The sequence below is a fragment of the Anopheles coustani genome, chromosome 2 (genome assembly GCF_943734705.1).
Source record: "Anopheles coustani chromosome 2, idAnoCousDA_361_x.2, whole genome shotgun sequence".
In the NCBI taxonomy this organism is placed as follows: domain Eukaryota; kingdom Metazoa; phylum Arthropoda; class Insecta; order Diptera; family Culicidae; genus Anopheles; species Anopheles coustani.
In genome coordinates, this window is record NC_071289.1 from 29,109,736 (window position 1) to 29,126,717 (window position 16,982).

Genomic DNA, 16,982 nt, shown 5'->3' on the forward strand with positions numbered 1-16,982 from the left:
ATCCGCTCCGCTTCCAAGCTTCCTGCTTTGTCATTTTGTTTATTCTAAGATTTAGTTAAGTATTCTTCATTCACTTTAAGATTTCTACTCTTTTTCGTTCTCGGGTCCACTTCCGCACCAACCTGGAGAACTTGATTTACCACCAGTTGTTGCATTCACAATTCAAACGCGTGCACACACTTTTCCGACACATTTGGGAACGGAAAAAAGCGTGTGCGCAAAGCATCACTCAAACACTTCCATCGGTTATCAGTCCTTTTTTACTTGTTTTTTTTTCTATCCTCCACCCTGTTGCACCAGACGAGCTCCTTCATCGATTATCGCTGTTTCTTAGTTTTTAAGAATAAATTTCCTTCTTGTCTGCCACCCTGACTCTTTAATTACAGTTTCATCTGTCCATCATCACCATCATCATCATCATCATCGGCCTTGTTATTACAGCTAGTACTACTTAACATCACATGACGGTTCGTCAGCCAAATGGAGATGAAGAACCTTTTAATGATAAATTCTTACGTGCGTCGTATTCACATGAAACTGGGAATTTGATCCTCGACAGCAACACTCGAGGTGCCACCACCGAAGGTAAAGCCAGAGGAAATATCGTCGTCTGTGTCGCATCGAAGGGACAACAAATGGCACCGTATTGTGGAGATTGCTAGTGGAGGGATGTGGGGGTAGGGGGGGACATCTAATTCTGGCCAGTTTACCTACGGCAACGGGCCCGCTTAGAGGATGGTGTAGCCGTCCTCGTTGCTATCGTTGTCGGGATCGTGCAGATCGGAGGCGGTGAGCGCGGACGTGCCGGTCAGTGGGGAGGACAGTTTGTCGTTGTCCTCTTCCGCGTTGCCGTTCAGGGTTGGCGTCGGTGTGGAGTTGTTTCCGTTGCCCGCCGACCCGTTGCCGTTGCTCCCGGTCGAGCCATTCGCGGGAGGCCCCCCGAGGTGATGATGTGGATGCAGGCCGACCATCGGGTGGAGCTGCATTGGGTGTTGCTGCTGGTGCATCGGGTGCTGCTGCTGATGGCCACCGAGCGAATGAAGGTGTTGATGGTGTGCGTGATGCAGCTGCTCGTTCGTGGCGTTCCCGTCGTTGGTCGCGTTCGGTTCCAGTTTGCTACCGCCATTCGCTAGGCTGTTCATAATTGAGCCGGCACCTCGACTGACGGCCATCATTCCGGTTGGGTCCGATTTCGATCCACGCATACAACTGGTCGCACCACCGCCGGGTGTTCCGGAGCCTCCAAACGAATCGCCATGATCGCCGTACAGCCCTCCCGTTCCATTTCCACCCGGTTGAAGGTTGTTCATGAAGGAAAGCGCGGTTGTTGTGCCGGAAACGGCGCAGCTCGAGGTTGCAGGTGGTCCCGAACCACCACCACCGCTGGAGCCACCGCTACCGATCGAGGAAGGCGTCAGGGGTGGTGTGTAGAGATCGGTCGCTCCCGGATAGCTAAGCTCCTTTTTGATCTGTGGCGCACCGTTCGCGTTGCCTCCGTTTCCGTTGGCTGACGGGTTGGGCTGCGACGGCGGCTGCATCTGGTGGTGTTGCGCGGCTATGGCAGCGGCGGCCGCTGCTGCGGCGGCTGCCACGGCCTGCTGTTGGTGTGTCTGGGGCGATCCGTAATCGTAGCACGGTTTAAGCAAACCTCCCGCGGCCGCCGACGCGTTCGGGTAGTTAAACTGTCCACCCGTTGGACCGGCACCGTTAAATTTGGCCGCATGGGGATGCGATTGTTGCTGCTGCTGCTGTTGTTGTTGCGCCGGATTGAGATAGTTTGAGCCGCCCACCGGGGGATGATGGTGATGGTGGTGTTGCGAGAGGTTATGATGATGATGTTGTTGCTGCTGCTGCTGTTGTTGGTGATGATGTTGCTGCTGTTGATGGTGGTGTTGCTGCATCGACGACAGGATACCCTCGGACTGAAGGAGCTGCTGGTAGTTACGCATGGCGGCTGAGGAGGACGCATTGCCACCACCGGGTGGAACGGCCGCCGAGGCTCCCGACGATTGGTAGTCGTCCATGGAGGACAGCTTGCGCATCAGACCCATCTCCTTGCCGTAGAGATGGCCGTACAGGGACTGACCGTCGGGTCCGTTGGCAGCCGCCGCCGCCGCCGCAGCCGCAGCGGCAGCCGCCACGGCAACTGCGGCCGCCGAACCTCCACCTCCGTTGGCGGACGAAGCGGACCCGGCCGCCGAGGTCAGCGGGGAAGCGTTGAGTCGGGCTAGGGCTAGCTGGCGCTGGGTGGCCAGGTCGAGATCTTCCAGCATGACGCCGGCGGCGGCGGCTGCTGCTGCTGCGGCCGCCGCAGCCGCCGCAGCCGCACTCCCTGGCGTCGTGGCCGTCGATGATGTGCCGCCCGTCGGAGGCCGTCCGGCCATGAGGGCCGACACCAGCGAGTCGTCGAGCGCGCCCGGCGGCAGACCGGCGGCCGCCGACGGAAGTGGCTGGGGCGGGGCCGCCGGCTGCTGCGGCTGGACGGGCACGGGCGGGCGTTTCATCTTCGGCGGGCGACCCAGCCGGGGACCATCTCAGTCGCGGGAGCGCCGCGGTCGGCCGACCTTGCCCTTGCGCAGCGGCGGGTTCGTCTGGTTGGTGGTCGTCTTCACCAGCTTGTGCCAGTCCGGCTCGCAGACCAGGCTGCCGCCCAGCATGTAGTACCGGTCGCCCTGCACCAGGTGGCTCCCGCACTTCGAGCACTGGAAGCACTTCAGGTGGAACACGTGGTGCTGCGGCACGGACTGGCCGTTGTTGTTGTTGTTGTTGGTGTTGCTGGTGTTGTTGTTGTTCGCCGTGCCGTTCTGGTTGTTGTTGTTGGCGGCGGCGTTCAGATTGTTGTTTATCGTCGTGTGGGACGTCGTTCGCATCACAAACTCGTTGGCGGGTATCGTTTGATGGCAGGCAGAGCAAGCGCCGGTACCGAATAACCTAAGAGAGGAGCAGATAAAAAGAAAATTATGGTTAAAAACATAATGTATAAACGGATACGATAGTGTTGACAATTTCAATAACATATCTCATGTTTCGAAAAGTAGTGAAATTCAGATAATACAATAGACAGTTTTTAATGATTATTTTTACAATACATTATATTCGAATATTTCATTCTTGTTTCCAATATTCTGCAGACATTTTCCGATGAGTTATTAGAAATCTCTTTCAAATCAGGATGATTGATTATACCGGGGATCAAAAGTTAGGTTATACAACATTGTCCCGTTGCTTTTGGCCCAAATTTTGTTAAAATTTAATGTTTGAATTATTTTTTTTATATTGCAACAACGATGCTGGTTTTACCAAATACATGATGAGTTTTTGAATTTACTTTTGAATGAAAGAAAATGAAGAATATGAAAATGCGAGAACAACCAAACTTATCTAAATTGTGCTCTGATGCAGAAAAGGTGCCGTTTTTTTTGGGTAAACCCAAAAATATGAGATTATTGCACTAACGTAAATTAAAGAGATCAGTGTAAAGATTTCAATTCAGAAGAGAAACATTCTCATCATAGTTTGAGAATAATGGAATTGGAGTACCAAAGGAACGCTCTGCACATTTCCAAATATAGTAATTTTGCTAAACCGAAAAATTATTCTCCTGGAAGGTTATTGATGGTTTAGCAGCTCTGAAAATCAGGTTTTTGGCAAGGACAAATTTTCAAAGGAATTAAAAATATGCTGTTGAAATTGAATTAATTGAAATATTCAAAATTTCGAAACAAGACATTGATTCAACGAGCTGAATGAATGCTTCATTCGCCGCTGAGTTTAATAAGGATAAGTTTCATGTAAATTAGTCGTTCATTAGAAACTCAAATCTAACATGTACATACAATAATCGACATGGAATATAAATTTCTCCATCTTACTGGCGTGAAAATAAAGCGAAATTAAGTCACCGCAACACCAACCGTTATCGGTTAAATAAGGTTTGGTGAGGAGCCATCGGATCCACCAATCACGACCACCATCTCGAAAGGAGCAACGCGTGGAGGACGTCAAAAGTGAAGAAACAACAATCTCCAACACTTACGGCGAGTGGCGCGAAACCGTGAATGAAAACCGGCCGGAAGTGGCCCGCCTGTCGTCGGGTGACGAAGCAAAGGTAGAAAGCAACGAGCTGCAAACATTCGCGCGTTCAACGATGGGGAAGGGACGCGTTCGTTCGTAGTGAGTGGGGGAAAGAATGAAAAAAAAGTATTCATAAAAAATGGAACCTCGAAGTAAGCCATGATCTTTGAACGAAGTTTACGCCGCGTTCGTGCGGCCCTTGAGAAGTGTTTCCTTCTTGTCTTCCTTGTTTTTCCACGGAAACGATCCAAGGCAGCTGCGCGGCCCGCGATTGCTGTGTTTGAGCTGGCGACATCGGATTTTCGTTCCGTGTTGTTTTTTCTCTCTTTCGCTCGTCTCACACCTTTTCTCCTACAACTGAGACGTGTAAGCGGGAAAGCAGCGGCAGTCAATGGTCGTCCTTGTGAATGTTTGCCTATTTTTTTTTGTCCGAACCCAACGGGCGGGTGGGTGGTGGAAAACTCTCGAGCGGGCGCGTTTGTAACGACTCGTGTAATCTGTGCTGCTTAACATGGGGCTTCTTCGACAGATTTCCGATTTCGCTTCCCCTTCACCCACTCGTTTCTCGAGGCGGTGGAAGACGGCGCAAGGGAACATCTTTTCCAATCAAACAGGACATAATTGATGGTGTTGGAATGTGTTTGAGGGGTTTTTCTTCCGTGCTCTTGTTTGCTACTCACACACACTCATACAAACAACGCAGGAGTGTGGTGGTGTGAAAAGTGCAATGATGCAAAATGTGCAGTGCCATCTGCGCGAATCAACAAATCGGGCTCCATCGTCGTGGTCGTCGTAACAACCATCGAAAAGGGCTACTGAAAGGACACCGAAGAGGCGAACAAAAAAACATTTATGCAAATCTAGTCAACATTTTCCGGACTTTTCATCGTTCGTCTTGCAACATCTACGAGGCGGGGTGGGAAGGACACGGGCGCGTGCGGCTGCCGCCCGGCTCTCGTCAAGGAAATTACGGGAAATTTGTTTGATCAACCTTGTAAACAAACAAACAACCGAATAACCTCACAGTACGCACTGCGAGGGAAATCCCGTACATGTGGGGCGGTGAGAGAGTGCGGGAAAAGCATTTCCCTACAAGCAACTGCACCCGGTGTGGAAGATGCTTGAACGAAAAAGGGAGAAAAACCGAAAACATCCTCCCGTTTGATGTTGTGGGTGGAAATTGCGTCGGCAAAATGCTTCGGAATCATGTGCAGGAGTTTTTCCTTATCGCCTCCCACCGTTTGCTTTCGCTCAATTGACGCCGAACAGGTGGTGATGGTGGCACTCTAAACGATGGATCAAGCTTGGAGAAACCGAAGCAACTTCAACATGAGTGCACTTGCAGCGAAAAACGCACCCGGGCGTACCGTGGTGACGGTACCTGCTTTCTATGATTGATGAACGGATCGATCGGAACACGGGTGGCAATTAATGACGAGCGCTTATGTCGAGCGAGGGTGTATGTGTTAGTGAGGAATAAGAAAAGATAAACCCCTTATCGAAGGACTCCAGCTTTCAAACGGAACCAAGTAGAAAGATGCGAACGGTTGAAGTGAAAAAGGAAAGTACTTTTTAACAAGTGGTAACGGCACAACTTTTGCGTATTATAAACTTTCTGGAAGGTTTTCATGACAAACGTATTATGTATTTTTATCTTAAGACTGTTTAAATATTGCAGATCCGAAAAATGATCTTACGATTTCTTTCCTACCCAAGCTCCGTAAAAAGATACGATATTTTTTCCCCCTATTCACACATTATTATTTAATTCAATTATACCTCAAAATTGTTTTCTAACAACATATACAAAGTTGGATTTCAAAAAGGCACTAGCCAATGCAATCTCGACGTCTGGTATCCTCTTCAACAAGTGAAGGAAATTAGATATACAAGGTTTTATTCATTTTATTTTTAACATAAACCAACATAGACAAATATCTTATTTAAACTCCAAAATGCTTAGCATAGCTAAGAATCACGATAAAACGAGATTAGTTGTCAAAAATTCACTTTAACAAATTCGGTAAAACTTTAAATAAATGTACACTTCTCTATCCATCTTCGGGTGCAAAACAATCCGTGGATAAATAATGAAAGAAAATAATTCCGCTATCTGTAATTAGAGAGGGTGCCTCTTGTTCAATGTCAAGAATCAGTATCAGAAAGTAGACAGTGAATTCGCTTTACCAGGAAGACATCTCTAGTCCGATATCGGAAGCATTTGGGCGCCGGCTCTGGGCCCCCTCGCCCATCTTGCCTACTTCCGGACGCCTCAAAGCGATCGGGTGGGGTGGGGTGGAGGGGGGGGGGGGGATAATTGAGTCATTGTTTGGTCTCTAATTATGCATGGCCCTATGCAAACATCCCATCGACCACCGCCACTTCGTCTCATTAGGGAGAAACTTTTCCCTTCGCTTCCTTCACTTTCTCTCGCACGGATTATCATTCCGTCACGTTCCCGCTCGAGCGCGTTAGCGGTATGAAAGGTGTGAAAGTTAAATTTAATTCCACCCTGGCCGTCATCATCATCATCATCATCAGCGTCGTCGTCGTGGTGATCGTCGTTAACAAACGTCCGCCGGCGATGGTTGTGCAGCGGGACAAAAGAAGGACACTCGGGCGGGCCTGCCCGCTCGCTAAGCCGCACACACACACACACACACACACACACACACACACACACACACACTCAGTCATGAGTGAACGCCAGGGTGGTGAGGGCACGTTCCAAGCCCTCATTAGCAATATTCCGTCCGTTCGGTAGTTTCAAGTTTAAATTAACAACAACCAACGCCTCATTTGAAGCCATCGGAGAAGTCAAAGGAACAGGAGGAGGTGCAATGAAGGCAATGGAATTCAGTTTCGGGCACGTAGCATACAATAGCCATCCTTTCGGGAGGGCAAGAAGCAACGAGTGGGTGTGTCTCAAGCAGCATGAGTCACGTGTGGAAAGCTTGCGTTCACACACATACACTGAACCCAATGGTCCGGCGTGGGTCACGTCAAATCCTTTAATCCTTCCAGGCAGCTCCTTCCCAGGGAGGGAGAGGGCCTCCGTTCGCTCCCTGGAGCGTTAATTATGCGCTTTCCCATGCCATCGGTGGAGCTCCACTGCTCGGATAATAACGATCGAACGCTTTTCCTCCTTTGTCGGAGCGTTTACTTCTTTTCCACCCCCTCCCAAAGGAGGGAAGGAAAATCTGACGGCTTCCGCGAATCCTTCCTATTAGATTCCTCGCAATTAGTGTAAGTTTTAGTTTTAATGCCCCTTGTGGCCGTCCTGCTGCACGCACACACTCGCGCACGCCGGGAGCTGTTAATATTAATTACGCCAATGAGGCTTTCAGAGGCACGTGTGTGGTAAGGATGGCGTACACCTGGTGTCGTCAAGGAGTAAGCAAAACTCGCACATATACACACACACATACACACACGGGGGGGTTGAGCAAATAATCAATTAGTTCGGGGGAAAGGGTTTCAGGCTGCCAGGCTGTGAGACGTTATTGAAGCTCAATTAGAAGATTATTATACTTACTTCCCACACTTGGTTTACAGCTTATTTGTTGATTTTAATTGTACTCATTTTCTGTTACCAAACACATTGCAATCAATAATCACAAACAAAAAAATGGAAGAAAAGAGAAAAAACTATAAGAAAGGTCACATTTCCCGCCATTGTGGGTTTCTTCCTCCCGGAACGATCACGGAACCCACGCAACCATTATTGCTCTAACGAGGTATAAGTGTCGCAGTCGTTGTTGTCTCCCCTCGTGTCCCCCGTGTCACCGTGGTGTTGGTTGCGCACTGCAAAACTCAAACTCGTCAACGTCGATTACGGCCAGCAAAGCGAACCGACCAAAAGCCCAACCCCAACTCAATGATGATGACGGAGAAGGGCTTTGGCTCTGTGCCGTGCGGGGTGGTTAATGGAGGACGGGTAAGCTCCATGGCACGGATGAGTAAGAACCGAATGGGATGGAAGTGACTGTTGTTGAGGAGGTTGTCGCTTTTTTCTCCCTCCTCCAAGTTCGGATGAATGAAGCACTCGATGCCTTGGCGTGGATGTCGTTGCGACGCGCGTACCGTGTGCTGGAAGCCGTCCCGACGAGTTTACCTTTGTGTGTGTGTGTGTCTGCTTCAATGTAGTCAAGCAGCAAAGGAGATGCTGACGTCGCTCGTGCTTACGTCGCCTTTCTCTGGCACCTGCTGCGCCGCTGGGGCGCTATCAAATATCAACCCTCGGGGCAGAAGTGTCCGTAGCTGGGTGGCCTACCGATACCTACTACCGGGCTGCGTGTGGGGCTGCTCGAGGGAGGCTTTGATACCGTCGATGGCGTACGCAGAGTTTGATGAACAGACAAACACAACTCGTCGCCCCGAGGACCGGCGAGAAGAGGAGAAGCGCTCGCCACACCGAGAGCACCTGTTTGCGGAGAGGTTATGACGGTTTGTGCGACGAGTGGGAGCTTCTTATTACTCCGATGGCGGTACTCCACTCCAACCCGGGCTGGTAATTAATTTGTTAATTAATTAATTAATAAGATAAGTTAATTAAAGAACATGATAGTCCCCGGAGATACACCGGCCGAGCGCGCCCCGACTCTCACGGCGCACGTTCGCTTATCGCTTGTCGAAGCGAGCTTAAAGCAGCGCGCCACGATGAACGTCACAGCGAGGGACTCGTTCGAGTGGCTTTTCATGGGTCCTTTTGCTGCTGCTGCTGCTGCTGCTTCACTCAGGCGAGGTCTCTGGTCCTTTGGAAGACCTCCAAAAAGGCCCCGCGGGTGGAAGTGAAAGCATTTTTGTTTTGCCTTTGACTTCGTTTTCCTGCTTAATTAGTGTGTAAGCATTTACAAGCTCGCACACAGAACAAAACCACTTGTAGCAACGCTGTGGTAGTTATTATGTGCCATCCTGTTATTGTTGACAACATTTTCCCTCACAATTTCAGCAAAGTACGCAGCCAGTTGCATGAAGTGAAACACCAGGCGCCTCCATTAGGGCGTCTCCATTTTCGACAAAAATTGCTTCAATCATAAAATGCTTTATTTTACTTACCAGTAAAATGGGTAGGTTCTATGCAAAAGAGAGCTTTACGTTTAGTAATTATTTTAGAAAAGATCATTTCACCAAAACATTCAAGCTTGGCCTAGCCCGTTGTATCATTTTCCTTCCCATTATGTGACAACATCACTTGTGACACTGGCAGCTTCGTTTAAGGAGCACAAATAATCAAAACGGATGTAAAGAGCGCTCTTCAACGCATCGAGATGCTCTGCTTTTGTTTATTTCCTTGACTCTCCCCCTTCAACCCGTTGCGAGCTCGCAATGATGAAGAGAAAATGTGGCGTTCAAATGAAATACTTTTGAACGCCGCAAAAACGTTTGGACGTTCTCATTACACCGGCACGCGCATGGTACGGGTTCCCGCCACGCCGGAAAAGGTTAAAAACAATCTCGTTAACGTTTAGCAAAATCACCGGCATGTGTGATGCCGTTTGTGAGGCGCGTTGCCAACCCCGTGCCTCGGAGGACAACACTCCACGCAGTCGTTAAACGCTTTCTATTTGAACGGGCAAATTCGAGGCAAACAAAAACACATCAGACGAAGTTGGGGACGCAAGATTTTCCTATGTGTGTGTGTGTGTGTGTGGGTGCCTCTTTTTTTGAATGTGCCGTGCAGTTCCGTTTCTTTTTCCTCCCCTTCGTTTCGCTACTGAGGTCTTTCCAAATGCCGATTTAATGCGCTGCTGCCAAGCGAGGGGGGGCGGGATTTGGAACGGCTGTAGCTCGGTAAACAACCAGTAAAGGACGTGCCGGTTGTGAACGTGAATGAAAGGAAAATTTCGCACGCGGAAGGAAGGTGTGCCGGTGCCGGTGCTTTTATTTACCAGCATAAATCAAAAAGGTGGCGTTTTGCTGATTTATGTTCAATGTTGTTTACCTTTTGACAAGTTTTTTTTTCTTGTCTCCTTCTTTTTAATGTTATTTCGTTGGCTTTTTGTGTGAACGTTTAACGAACGAATGGTTCCGATTTCGAGGGGTGGTGGGAAAGGCGGACGCCGGTGGTATGCCTTCGGAATAATCACGCAACGTCACCCAAAAGAATCCATCCGGATGACAATGTTTGGGGCACTTTTGGGCGCTCTCTCTTGGGCGTCCTAAACGATGATTCGTTACCGCGTTTCCCAAATTGCACCGGTACGCCGCCTAACGATGTTCGGGCGAAGGAGACAGGCCTTTGGCTGGTGGGGCTGGCTAGTGCTAGTGGCCGCAAGAAAATGGTTTTCACTGATTGCATACTCCGAATGCATTTCAGGACAAGCGCAAAACCGATGAACAAACAACAGCAAAAAAAGGAACGGAACATCACTGGCAGTGAGAGAGTGAGTGAGTGATGTCTCAACAGATTCGGCGGAAGGAAAAATCTACCTACAAGTAAGCGGGAAATTGTAATCGTTCAGGACGACGACAACCGACGCCAGCGGCGTTGTGGCGACATGCCCATGTTAGGATGCCTCGTTCCGTCGAACCTTGACGGAAGGACCAGACGGAATGATTCGAATGGAAAACAAACGAAAACGAGGTGCGATAAACATCGTTCAGTTTTTGTTCTTTCTCACCTCCTTTCCACCGAAACTTGCGCTTTGATGTTTGACTTTTGCTCAAGTGAACGACGGGATGCTTTTGATTGACGTGAGCCCCGTTGGCAGGAGATTAAACAAACAATTCTGATAAAAATTGCGTAAAGCTAAAAAATAAGAAATATTCTTACAGATAATTTTGATTAATTCATTAATTCATATTGAAATGTCCGTGAAACCAAAGTTCCAACAGACTTTTTTTTAGGCAAGAACAATTTTTTTTTTTAGTTTTTAAACTTTCTTTAACTCTCGTAACGTGAAAGGGTTTCAGCAAAAAGGAGGAAAAAGTATACACCACAGTCGCAACGCGCGTGATCGTTAGCAATAATCATCGAAGGATAGGAAACACAAGAATAATAAAACTAACGAAGGAAACCCGGGGTTTTCCAGTCCCACTTCCGCCACTGCGACAAATCTTAAAACTCGACAAGATCGCTTCCAGCCCCGGCCATATCGCACGCCGTCCTCTTGGCAACAGTTCTTGGTGTGGTGGTGAACATCGAACGCCCTCCCGCGCCATGATATCAAATCACGACGACTCGCTGCCGGCGACCCAGCAGCGGCTAACGATGCCGATTATTATTATTTTCATTATCACCGCCATTATCATCATCGTCGTCATCGTTGATGGCGGTGGAATAGGGAGTATAATCTTCATCATTATGGCAACCGTGAATGGGGGAGTATGGGTGAATGTAGTTTTTTATGCTTATGCTTTTAAAATTCAATATAAAGCAGCTAAAAGTATAGTTAATCTAGTGCAGGGTTAAAAGTTTTGAAAAAATTGTTTCACCGTTGGTTGTAAAAATGGATTCATAAAATATAAAAAACTTTTCTTTTTTTAAAATAAGAAAAATGTGTGCCCAGGATAAACCATATGTACAATAATTGACTATCCATGAATTTTATAAACCAGAAATAAATAGCCAAACATGCATTATCAATGTTCAGACACAAGAAGAACCCAACACAGAGCCGATAATTCTTGATATCATGAAAGAGAAATGCGAATGAGTTTTGGATAGGGAAACATCATATTTCGTTTTGTTTGTTCTATGAGTAACGAACTGCTTCGACACAAGTGAATAAGAAACTTGAAGAAAGGATGTCAACAGCAGAAAACCAATGAATCAATCAAATACGAGCCCAGTAACCTCGCAGATTGTTGAAGAAATTGTCAGAAAAGGCTAGTCTAGACGACGTAGTTCTGTTCGAGTATGGGGGGAAACAAGTGTGTGTGTGGTTTTGAGGCTATACAATCCGAATACAAGTTCGAGCATGTTGAATGCAACAGCAAGTGCGAAACAATATTTAAGTAAAGTAAGTTAAGGAAAGCGAAAGGGAAACATATGAAAACGGTGGGTACGAGTGAGAACATATTTCACCCATGCAACGACCCACACACCGCAAACGTCGTCCCTCCTCTCCCATTTTCGTTTCGCATCGTCACACAAATTAATGTGCCATAGAAAAGTTCAGGGAATAGAAAATCAAATACAATTGTGATTGAAAATCATGACATACACGACACGGGCGAGATGAATAGGGCAAAATTTTCGTCGCCCAGCTCGTCGGGAGGGGCCGGCCTGGTTGGAAGGAAGCTGGAAAAGGATGCTGGGAAAGAAACAGACGACGATTGAAGGAGAGTTGGAGCAGCAATCAGGACGAATTGGAACTAGCACTGCGTGTGCTGGGATCATGACCGAGCTATTGGAGTTGGAGCTAGAAGAAGAAGCTATATGAATCTTGAAACAGACGACGTGCAGACTGCGGGACTACGACAACGATGGGAGGCGTGGAGTTGACGGTAGGAAGTGAGTGCGCATAATCAAGAGAAAGCGAATTTCCTGTTGGTGAACAGTGGGCAATTTATGTCGTTTCGTTAAAATCACTGCTCAATAAAAATTGAATGGTTTCGTAGCAGTTGCTTATGCTCAACAAGAGCCATGCAAGAACGTTAAATTCAGTCGAGTTAATTTAAAATCATTAAAACAAGATCAAACAACAGGAAGTAGTTTTTTGAGTGATATTTTAAAACGAACTTTAACAAAACTAAACACATTCGTTAAAAGCAAAATCAGCTCAAGCAAACGGGAGAAAACAGCATCGAAAGACAGAAGAGCAACCGAAGTTCGAAGCACGACAACGTGTACCCCTACCCAACATCATGCTTTATGTGGAGCGGAAGTAAACATTTAAAGCCAAAGCTAGACGCGTACGAAGCGACAGGTGGCTCGTAGGGCGGAGAGGACGAACGAGACACGACGGCAAGCTGGGTTGATTGGCACACCATTGAAACCATCCATTCACAACATCGGGGAGCAGGAATCGGCCCGAACCACGCCAGCTCGAGTTGCTGAAAAATGGCGCGTATTATCGACCATAATTTGCTGCAATTGTTGAGGGAGTTTAATGTTGATTACGGTGCTTTGTTCCGGGAGGGGGCCTCAATCTGCATTCCTGTTGTCGTCGTTGTTGCCGTGGAAGGATTGGGTCCCCTTGCTTAGTCAGTGTGATCATGAGAGAGTTAAGGATCTAGAAGATTTTCCAGCGAGCCTGTGATGATTGATAATATCGGATGCTTTATACACACTTATGAGCTGCTCAAACTCAGTATATTCTTTTTGTTGCAAGGAAAACACTTTTCCATCCATTTTGATTACAATGAAATTATTTTGGTTTGCAGTTTCGCTTTTAATATGCTATTATTTTTCTTCATAAATTTATCTAATTGTATCATAAACTTGTATGTAATTTGCGAGTCAAATAAACAGCATCCAACCTTTGTCTTTCACTCACAATAGTATATCGATGGAGGCGCATGGCGCTTTGAAAAACAAAACAGCAGATTCAACGATTCTGAATGAAATTGGACGGAAAAAAGGTTGATAATGTGACGTCAACTACGGAAAATATAAACTCAGTTCAAAAGCGAAGAATATGACAATCTTTTCCACCTCTAATACGTCCACCCTGCTCACATCGCGTTCAAAGAATGCCTTTCCGGAGGGAAATGTGCACGACCCGAACTATCCACATTCACCGGAATTGATATTTTTCACTCCAACATTATCCGTACATCCGTTTATCATCGTTTAAATTAATTCTATCGGTTGTTACGTACCACCGATGGATAACTGGACGAAGGCTCTTCGGTCGCCAGGATGCAATTCAAAGTTTTACCCGGCCCACTTTCCTAGCGAAGAGCAACAAAACCTTCGACGCTTCCGAACCGGGTGGATTAGTGGGACATTCGAAACCGAACGGTTCCTTTGGTTTCTCGGTACTTCCCGTCCCGGTTGCCTGGGAAATCCACCGGCCATACCCCGGAATCCCCATACGGTTGCTCTGCTTTACATAAGTTATACGCTCGAGCCATAGGGAAAAGCGAGCGCTCGGACGATATGAATTGGGATGATCGAAGGGAAATTGGTGTGGCCAGGGCGGATCGCCATAGTAACTGCTACTTTGTGTGTGTTTATGTGTGAGCGTGGGCAACTAGGACGAGTGTGGATGCCGGCCAGCCTGGAGGGAGGGCGGTGAAAATTCATTAGAGATTATAGAAATGGAAAATGATTGCAGCCAGGAGGATGCAAGCAACAGATTCCCGGGCCACCGAGCGGAAACGAGGCGGAACACGAAGTGGACGGTCCAAAGTGAGATTGCAAACGTGGCTATGTGTGTCCGTGACAGCCACCAACCAACCGCCTCTCTTTGTTTCCATTCCAAAACGATGAAGCTCTCGCTCTCTCTCTCTCTTTGTCTCTCCACACTGAAGGTCCTCGGAACCAATTTTCTTCAAATCGTAGCTTTACCATCAGCTCTTGCATATCGTACCGCGTTCAAACCGAACCGACAAACGACTCCCAGGCAACAGGACGAACCGGCAGAACAAAAACCGAAACCGAACGATGCGGCAATGACTAACTGTAATGATGATCAGCTACTGCGCTTATGCGCCGTTCTGCTGCCTCCGCTCACGAGAGCGATGATGATTCCATGTTGAGCTAATTTTGCTGATTGAATTTAGGTTCATTTGCTGAAGGGATTTTGCGGGATTGAATTGATGATGGCGCCTTCGGCCGCAACATCCCCGCATCGGGCCCTTCCCCAACCCGCTGCCGGAGCGTCTTCGACTTTGATCGAATTATCGCCCATAAGAGAGGCACAGAGGCAACCGATCCAGGGAAGTGGTTAGAGAGCGGGGTCGGGTAAGTGCAAACCGTACGGTTTCAAACGGAACCGGGAACAAAAGACAGAGACAGAGAGACACCAACGGGGGTGGGCGAAGGGGTGGGATGAGGTAGCGAATACAAAGTGTCTTTCAGGAAGATTCACCTGTTGGGCTCTTTTGATTGGATTGCGATGAGGGCAATAACCATGCCATTGCGAGCGCCATGTGTTGTGGCACTAGTTTACAGACAGAAAGAGGGAGAAAGCGCCCATCGATCTTCCATCGGAAGGAGTCCGCATCCACTTTCAGAGTCGAGGGGAAATATGGAACATTAATTTAGCACAATAAATGATCAGCTGGAACCGTATGGTTCAAACCTCGAAAGCCGTAATTTTCTTTTAAAATTATTTGGAAAACCTTTGTTTTGTTCAAGCATTGTTTTTTTTCCCCTGTTTGTAATAAATTTATATTTTGTTTGACATGAATCATGTTGTAATGATTTCCAAAGAATAAACTCTAGAGTTGTGTAATTCAGTTTCAGATTCACGAATATGAATGGTTCTTCACGTTTAAGAGATTCATGAATCCCAAAAATTCATCAGCTGATGTAAACTTATGAGCAAAAACTGGGTAGATTCAAAAGATTCATTAGGCACAACACTAATAAACTCCTTTTTTTATGGTCACTAGAAGAGACGCAGTGGAGTTTCCATATTTTGATCCCGTAAGGAGCAAACTGGTCCAAAAATATTCTTGCATATGTATAACTGCACTCATAACACTAAACAGATCGTTCATAAAAAAAAAGTTCATAGTTCATTCCCCCTGTCTCCCCCTTTCTCTCTCTTTCTCTAATCTTTTATCGCTGACTATTCGAAAAAACGAAGAATCCCTCATCCCTTCCTCATTAGTCACTAACGAACCAATCATTCGAGCACACAATTTGCGTGCGCCGGAAGAAGAAATCGTCCTTCGAAACCGGGGAAAAAAATCGGCAGGAAGGCACAACACCAACGCACCACCATCATACCCGATGCCATTAGCCGTGTACTTGTTGTTTGAGTGCATAAGAGGGTCGACTTTTGTGGAGTTCCCTCACACACGAACTGTTCCTTTGCGGCGTTTGCCTTCGCCCTTGTCAATCAATGTAATCCTACCGGTTTTGGCACTAGTTTTTCTTCTTCCCTACAGTAATGAACTAAATGAAAACAAATCCCACCGATTGCAGCGTTACCGTTTCCCTCTTTCCTTTGCGCCCATTCCTTGCAATCCTTTAATGATGCTCTTGATTGCCAAAAAATACGGTACTCCCTTTCTGCATCCCAGGCTATACTTAGGGAGCGAGTGTGTGGCTGCAAATGACCACGCAATCGCTCCACCAACACGTTTTTGCAACAATGTGTCCGTTTGCTTGCGCTGGTACCTTTCTGCCCACCACCCCATCCCTCGCCGGTATCGGTAATTTATGATTTCTTGTGCCCGCGCGCGAGAAAAGGATGGATGGTAATAACGGTGTCGAAGGGTGCATTCTCGTTCGCGGCCTGCGAGAGAGTTCCACCTCGAGGACAAATGAAGCGAAATCGAAACAACATCTCGGATGAGATCGGCAATACTGCGAAAGCAATGATTAGCCGCCGATAATGAGGGCTCTTTATTGGAGGAGCCACCTCGTGTAAGCCACCAGCCTCCTCCTTACCAAGTGGAATCAATTGTCGGTTTCGGGTTGGAATTCGATCCTCCTACCCTCCCACCCTCCCTCCTCTAACGAGTCGACGGTTTTTGACAGCTTCGCCAATCCGAGATTTCGAACGTCGGTTTGGGTGAAACAAGAAACAGGCGTCCGGGAAAAACGGAAGAAATAAACACGTAGTTAGACGGCGTAAAGGCACGTAAGGGGATCCCGAAAAGAGAAATGTACATGTGCACCGAAACCAGCCCAACTTCGCTCCTTCCAATTGCAATGTGCAGCAGCGTGCAATTAGAGCGGATCATTCTGCCCACGGTCCACCTCGTCGTCCGTTGTCGTCGCCATCGTCGGCGTCTCGGGCAGCCCAAATGCTGCCCAAGTTGGAAGAAAACGAAGCAGAAAA

The 16,982-nt window shown here is 47.5% G+C and overlaps 2 protein-coding genes across 3 annotated transcripts in view; both read right to left on the reverse strand.

The window, feature by feature from the left end:
- Positions 1-728: 728 nt before the first annotated feature.
- Positions 729-2,504, reverse strand: LOC131264181 (AT-rich interactive domain-containing protein 1A-like). Its single transcript, XM_058266469.1, has 2 exons — positions 1,953-2,504; positions 729-1,748 (listed from the first exon to the last, which is right to left on the reverse strand). Exons 1-2 carry the CDS (start codon positions 2,502-2,504, stop codon positions 729-731), a joined length of 1,572 nt encoding a protein of 523 aa, XP_058122452.1.
- Positions 2,505-2,534: 30 nt separating this feature from the next.
- The window catches only part of LOC131266887 (LIM domain transcription factor LMO4), a 201,233-nt gene continuing 186,785 nt past the window's right edge, over positions 2,535-16,982 (reverse strand). For both annotated transcript variants that reach the window (XM_058269568.1, XM_058269569.1), the window contains one exon: positions 2,535-2,931. In XM_058269568.1, the coding sequence (XP_058125551.1) occupies positions 2,535-2,931 (397 nt within the window). The remainder of the gene's footprint in view (positions 2,932-16,982) is intronic.

Bases quoted from the DNA above. Each gene is read 5' to 3' on its own strand.
- LOC131264181 (XM_058266469.1), bottom strand. From the start codon at position 2,504: ATGAAACGCCCGCCCGTGCCCGTCCAGCCGCAGCAGCCGGCGGCCCCG. The intron at 1,749-1,952 runs GCCATGCGTAAC...CAACAACAACAG, and splicing joins GCAATGCGTCCTCCTCAGCC to CAGCAGCAGCAACAATCGCA.